The sequence below is a fragment of the Spodoptera frugiperda genome, chromosome 31 (genome assembly GCF_023101765.2).
Source record: "Spodoptera frugiperda isolate SF20-4 chromosome 31, AGI-APGP_CSIRO_Sfru_2.0, whole genome shotgun sequence".
NCBI classification, from domain to species: Eukaryota; Metazoa; Arthropoda; class Insecta; order Lepidoptera; family Noctuidae; genus Spodoptera; species Spodoptera frugiperda.
In genome coordinates, this window is record NC_064242.1 from 1,766,300 (window position 1) to 1,773,275 (window position 6,976).

The 6,976-nt window shown below is 34.8% G+C and overlaps 1 protein-coding gene across 1 annotated transcript; it reads left to right on the forward strand.

Moving 5' to 3' along the window:
- Positions 1 to 306: 306 nt before the first annotated feature.
- Positions 307 to 6,756, forward strand: LOC118276243 (activator of 90 kDa heat shock protein ATPase homolog 1). Its single transcript, XM_035594486.2, has 5 exons — positions 307 to 930; positions 2,034 to 2,399; positions 2,796 to 2,966; positions 3,537 to 3,685; positions 4,228 to 6,756. Exons 1-4 carry the CDS (start codon positions 574 to 576, stop codon positions 3,666 to 3,668), a joined length of 1,026 nt encoding a protein of 341 aa, XP_035450379.1. The 5' UTR covers positions 307 to 573; the 3' UTR covers positions 3,669 to 3,685; positions 4,228 to 6,756.
- Positions 6,757 to 6,976: the final 220 nt, after the last annotated feature.

Below are 6,976 nucleotides of genomic sequence, written 5' to 3' on the forward strand. Positions count from 1 at the left end.
TTTGCTATGCGAGTGAAACCTGACTCAACGTGACTCTGGAAGTCAGAGGCCCAATTCATCCTCCGATCCCTAATCTTCAAATATCGGCAACCTATTAGTAACTCCTTTGGTGTTGTAGACGTCTATGTGTGGTGCCGAGTGCTCACTATCAAGAGTTTGCTTGCTTACATACCCCAATTTAAAAAAAAAACTCATATTATATTTGGTAATGAATTGAACACACCAATGAACAAACAACGTTTGTTAGTTTGTAATTTTGGATAATATGTAGAAGAGACTTACGGGTAAATTAAATTTTATTATGGCAACACCGTAACTGTCACTTGTTAATGGCATGGTTCGTTTCTTACCAGACTATTCTCGAAAAATACGAGAAAACGAAGTGCTTGCTAACTAGCACGCGGGTTATTTGTAATCATATTGTGTGTTGAATCAATCTCTAGCGTTACGATCGGGTTCACTGATCACAACGTGTCAAAAATCTTGACTGTCACGGTTTTGACTTGAGTCCGTGTGTGGTGTTCTCAAGAAAAGTTAATTCTGAGACCTTGTGTGTAAAATCAATCTTGAAAAATGGCCAAATGGGGCGAAGGTGATCCTAGATGGATTGTGGAGGAGCGGCCAGACGCGACAAATGTGAACAACTGGCATTGGACGGAGAAAAATGCAGGACCGTGGTCGAAGGAGCGGCTAAAAGAATTGCTGAATAATTTCAAGATAGCCCAAAACGGTATAGATTGTAAGGTGACAGAGGTGGAGAAGTTGGATGGTGAGGCGTCGGCAAATAATAGGAAAGGAAAGTTAATATTTTTCTATGAATGGGACATTAAATTGAAGTGGGAAGGCACCTTGGCTGGTAGCAAGGATATTGTGAAGGGAGAAGTGAGCATCCCGAACTTGTCTGAGGAGAACGACGTTAGTGAAGTGGATGTGAGTATTCATACATTATTTAGTAATTAAATCACTTCCTAGCTGAGCAATGTGACATTGAAATAACATCTGTTTAGATAACCTAGAATTCTATTCCATAGTCATAATAACTGTTTTTAACTAACTATATGCTGAAACTCAACATGTAAGTTGATTGATCAAAACTGATCACATAGATGAATAAATTACCTATGATACATTATATGGTATCACTTAATAGCCCCATGTTCAGTCACATATTATCATAAAACTTATAAATTAAAACCACAGATAGGAAGTAAGTGGTTTTTGTTTGATAATGACACAATGCCTTTGTTTGATTACTTAGTTTTAACTATATAATAGCCTAAAATTAGGGTAATGTGAGTAAAACATGTGTAATTTATAAAAAAGTTGTCTATATTTTTACTCAATATCTAGTTACTTCTGTAAGGTTTAACCTGCTCTGCTCAGCTCCTATTTATCATAGCATAATGTTTTAAATACATATAGCCTTACCTTACCTTACCTTCTTCAATAAATAGAACTATCCTACACAAAAACAATTATTGAAATTGGCCAGTAGTTACTTAATTTCCAATTAGAGTGTTCAAATAAATAAACAAACAAACAATCTAAACTCTCCAGCTTTATATAATAGTATTAAACTACAAAATAACCTTTTTCTATATTTTTCTTATTCACCATTCTTATTGACATATTGCATGAATATAAAGATTCTGTTCAGCAGTTTTGTAACTGTAAACAGATCACTTGCATAAATAAATTCATGAAAACAGCATGATCAGACTGAAATACAAAATTCTAAGAATTTTATATGTATTCAACTGTAAATCGCAATTTACATTTTGTTATTGTATAAAAAATGCTTGTCATGAATCTGCTTGCAAAATTCTGTTCAGAATTTCATGGTGGATAACTAACTAAACTCAATATAATGATAGTTACTGATATGACTAAATTGAGTAAATGAAAATTATAAAGTTCAAATTCATTACAATCCAGAAATAGACTGTATACCTATACATGCTGAAAACAGAAGCTTCATTAAATTAACATGTTATCAGCCGATTCTAATTAGCTTTTACAAAATTCCATTGCAGATTTCAGTCACAATCAAAGGCAGTGGTGAGGAAGCTCAGAGGGTCAAAGCGTTCATGCACAATGTGGGCCGAGATAAAATCCGGAAGCAACTCTCCGAGTATGTCCGCAGTCTCAAAGAAGAATTCTCCAAAGGTCTCATTCTTCCCAAGAAGGGAGAAACTACCGTTAAACCAGATAATGTCTCGATGATCACCAGCGGTTTCAATAAGAAAGTTAGCATGGACCCTATAGTAGCTCCAAAGAATAATCAGATTGGTTGCAAGCTGGATACAAAGAGTATTGAGCTGTCGGAGAAGTTCCAGTGTCGTGCGCAAGAGTTCTATGATGCTATGACTCGAATAGAAATGGTTACTGCTTTTACACAGGTATGTAACATTTTGTTTCGTAAAAATATTCGGACTTCACATAGCTTTTTACGAAATCGTTAATATTAATGACTCAGAGAACTATAATCCTTAGAAAAATACTTAAATAAAAAATTCCTTAGCAATTGTTTTCGATACAAAAATCATTAATAAGGGATAGTTTAAGTAATCATTAACACGTTAACAGCCACGTCGGTCACTGGCTACCGACGCTTAGCGGAGGATTGGCTTTCAACAGTTTTCTTGGCAGTTAATGCTTTAATTGTCTCTGGAGGATTGGAGGTGTCTAATTGAAATTACATATTAATTGTTAGTATTTTGTTCATGTACCAATTTTATCATTAACTAAATTAGTAAAACAAGTACAAAAATAAAACAAACCATTTTCAAATACAGGGTCACGTCAAAATGGAAGCGGAGAAGGGTGGCAAGTTTGCTCTCTTTGGTGGCAACATTACGGGCGAGTTCAGAGAGCTGGTGCCTCCCAAGAAGATAGTCCAATACTGGCGGTACAAACAGTGGCCCGACCAGCACTTCTCTGAAGTCACATTCATCATTGATGAGAAGGTAAGTGTTTTAGGAATATTTTGTTCTAGAAGCAAATAGAACTGCTTTTTTATTTGACCTATTTGTTTGGGTTGTTTGTTTGGGTCTTTGTAATTGGCATTTAACCTCCTTCTTGACGTCTAATCAATCTGATATTTGTTACACACTCTTAATTTGGATGACCATACAACATAAGGACTCATTAAAACAGTTTCATATAAAATATTTATATGTATTACTTGTTGTTCATGAGTATTTTAGTATTTATAAGATAGGTTTACTTCATTGAATTTCATGTCATATCTTTTGCCATTATTAAGAAGATGTGAAGAAATTGAACTTGAAGTTGCAGATTGAAAATCAATTGCTACTCTGTTGAACTGAATTACGTTCTTTCATTTGAAGTAATTGTTTTTCTGTTTCATGTTTCATGTTTCTTCCTCTGATATCGTCACTCAGTAATTGTTATATTGTTCCACTCTAATTAATCTCTATAGTTATGGACTAAATAATGCCCTAATTTGTACTCAATTTACCGAAATATTAAGTCACTTCACTTGTCCCTCACAAATCTCTTGGTAATATTTCCAGGACGACCACACCCTGGTGACAGTGAAGCAGGAGCTGGTGCCTGCCGCGGAGGTGGACCAGACCCGCGACAACTGGCGGCGGTACTACTTCGACAGTATTAAGCGAGCCTTCGGCTTCGGAGCGTTCCTGTGATGCGGTACGCTGATTAGGTATGTGTTGCTTAGTCAGGGGTGATTTAAGAGTTGTATTACAGTACTGTAAAATGGGGTGAATAGAATTTGAGGGATGGAGGGACAAAAAAGGGGTGAAAGTTGGGAAAATGTTCTAACACCCCCATTCTTGGGTCTTCAGCCTTTGAATATTATTCATCCCATTCTTGTGTCTATTTAGCCTTTGAATTCTATTCACCCCCTTTTACTTTACCGTCTTTTATTATCTTTTTATCTGACTGCACAAGTACATGGTTAATGACCTGGGTGCTGCCTGCTGCTCCAATCTCCTAGCGATGGCTTGGGATCGAGTTCTGCATGAAGCTATGCCTCAATAATGTAACCTGTATAAATAACGTAACTGGCGGTAGCTGTTGGTTTACTGTTATATTATAAATTTAATTAATTATTTACTCTCGTACATTAATGGAGAAAAGCTCTATTAGTTTCGAGTCACAGAGGGACTTTTCATCATGAGCAGCGTGCGTAGCCTACGAGTAGGTTAATACAATATTTATTAATTACATGTTTTCTCATTCCAGGTTGAATTTTAACAGTAAAGCGGTTCTGTTGAAGATAGCACCCGAAAACGACAAGTTTTGTACAATGCAAGATTTCATTTTATGTAAATTTTGTAATGAAACTGTGATGAATAACTTAACTATGCCGGTTTGTGAATGCGCTGCCGTGGATATGAATTCAAGGCTTTTAGTTAGTAATACTTTTTTAATTAATTCCAATATTTGCGGTCGAGTTCCGAGGTAGTACCTAAAAAGTGGCGCTAGTGTCGAAAATTATCACCTATGTGAACTGGTTTTATATTGAATGGAGTTTTCTTAGCCCTAGAATAAAAAAAACATGATATTTATTAAAGTATTGGTAAATAGACAGATTTAAAATCATAGTGTGTACTGGTTAATGAAAAGGATACTTTAAATGTATGCTATTAGAGTCCTTTTAACAAGAGCAGACGTGATTGTATACTATTTCTTTTGGAATTAAATCTATGAGAAGTTTCATTGTTATTGCAAGCCATGCTAAAGCGAACACAAGCCTATGCTAACACAATTTTCAACTTTATAACACTGTATATTAAGTTGAATTTGTATGGATACATTTAAAATTACTGCTTTCTTGATTAATGATATACTAGGAAGGTAATGTCTGTTTGAATGATCCTGTGTGATGCTTTGTTAATGAATTGCAAGGTAAATAGCGCTTTGTACGCCAGATATAAGGTTTAAGATCGAATGCAGTGGCTTGCTAGTTACTAATAATAATAATTATATGAATGTTATCCAAATAGTTTAGTGTATAAATATACAATTGTTGAGGTAAATTATTTCTGATGACTTCAGTTGTACTGCCATTTATCTACCTCGTTTAGTGGCCTATGGAAAACTTAACTTAAATATTATAAACAGCCGCATTCAAAGCCATTTAATGATTACTTACTTAAACTATTCCTTAGTAATTATTTTGTATCGAAATCTGCTAAGGACTGGGTGAACCTTTAAATGGCTCTAAGTATGGCTGAAAGTCATTGTTCTTCCCCATTAGTAATTTTAACCGATTTAAAATAAATAGTAGTTGTGTGTTTTGTACTTACAATTCTATGTTGAGAATCTTGGCTGCTGTGTAATCACATGTTGATTTTTATTGAATAGAATTATATATTATACGTATTTCACTGATATATGTATGGTATATAGGTTTAAAATGCAATATTTATGCAATATGGATTATATACTAGTCATTTTGAATGAATTAATATATATATTTGAGCACCAAATACCATAAATACTCAACAAGAATTTACTAATGTATTTTTAATTTCTGCTATGCCTAGATGGCGCTGTGAGCGTTTATTTCCCAGTGACAGTTTAGCAGCCAAGATTATCAATACAGATATCTCAATCTAGCCTTGAATTCACGTCCATAATAACTAGTAAAGAAATAATAAGGATCTTATAAGCTAATACTATAATTAGTTTGCGCCTAGAACATCAAAATTTCGTCGTAAACACAGATATATAGACTTTAAAATAGTACATAAACGTACGAAAATTATACACCCTCTTATGGTAAGCGTCTACAAGCCCGCATCGTACGCATCGCACGCACCGTATGCAACGGATTTTAGTTTGCCTTGTATACAAACTCATACAAGTGCGTCCACTGATCCGCATCGTACGGACCGCATCATCGGCAATGCCTACATGCGATGCGTACTGATGACGTCATACGGAATGCGTACGATGCGGGCCTGAGAACGCTTACCTTTAATCAAATAACGTTCTACTTATGTACTATTGTTTTTTTTAGGTAATAAGTTTCTTGGCTTTTTAGTCTTATACAGGTAGTGTCTTGACATAATAATAATAAAAAAATACCTTTAGCTATATTGTATTGGATTAAAAAAGATCTTGCAATATTTAATGGCATTTAAAATTCATGTAATAAGTTAAAAAAATATGAATTAACTAATTTTTTTTTCTGTAAATTTTTGGCTGTTTTATATGAAAACTATCCGATATTTATTTATAGCTTGATCTTCCTTCGCACGCGATCCTGTAAAAGCAACGATTATTTGGTTTAAAGAAGACTGAACTACACCATTGCTAAGCGCGAGCGCATATACGCTATCTCTTTCACTCTAACCTAATTTATACGCAATAGAAAGAGATCACTGATTGGTATAGTTCGGTCTCTGGCGCAGCGTGAAGCGGTGGCACGGTGAAGATACTCAGAATAAATCAATCTAGAATAAACTTTAAGTACTATGGCGTAAGGATAAAAATGGCATGTTTTAGTGGCGCGCGGTGCGTTGTTAATTTTTTTTGCATGCTGTTTTCATCCGTATGCTATAGTAGTTAAGGTTTATTTTATTTTACAGTGATTATATCTTCAGTATTTTCGTCATTCTTCCGGTTTGCGCTGAGCCTCTTTACACTTTGTATATCTATCTGTGTTCCCGAATCAATGTTCTTAGCTTATTTCTGTAAGTAGCTGATTTACGAGTTTTTTTAATTTATGGGATTTGATTCACCAATAAATTATGTTAGATATAATTTGTTTTTTATTTATTTTTACCTTAAAGAAACGAGGGAGAAGGTTTCTGTGTTCGATCCTATTTTGTCCAATGACTGTAGCTGTCAAAAATTGATTGCCCAGTGGTGTGACACTAAACAAGTTTCTATTGGTCAAACAGTACAGTAGTTCGAGATTACGTTGAACGAAAACGAAACATGAGCGCGTTCGGTGTTTGATTGGCCGACGCGAATGAACTAA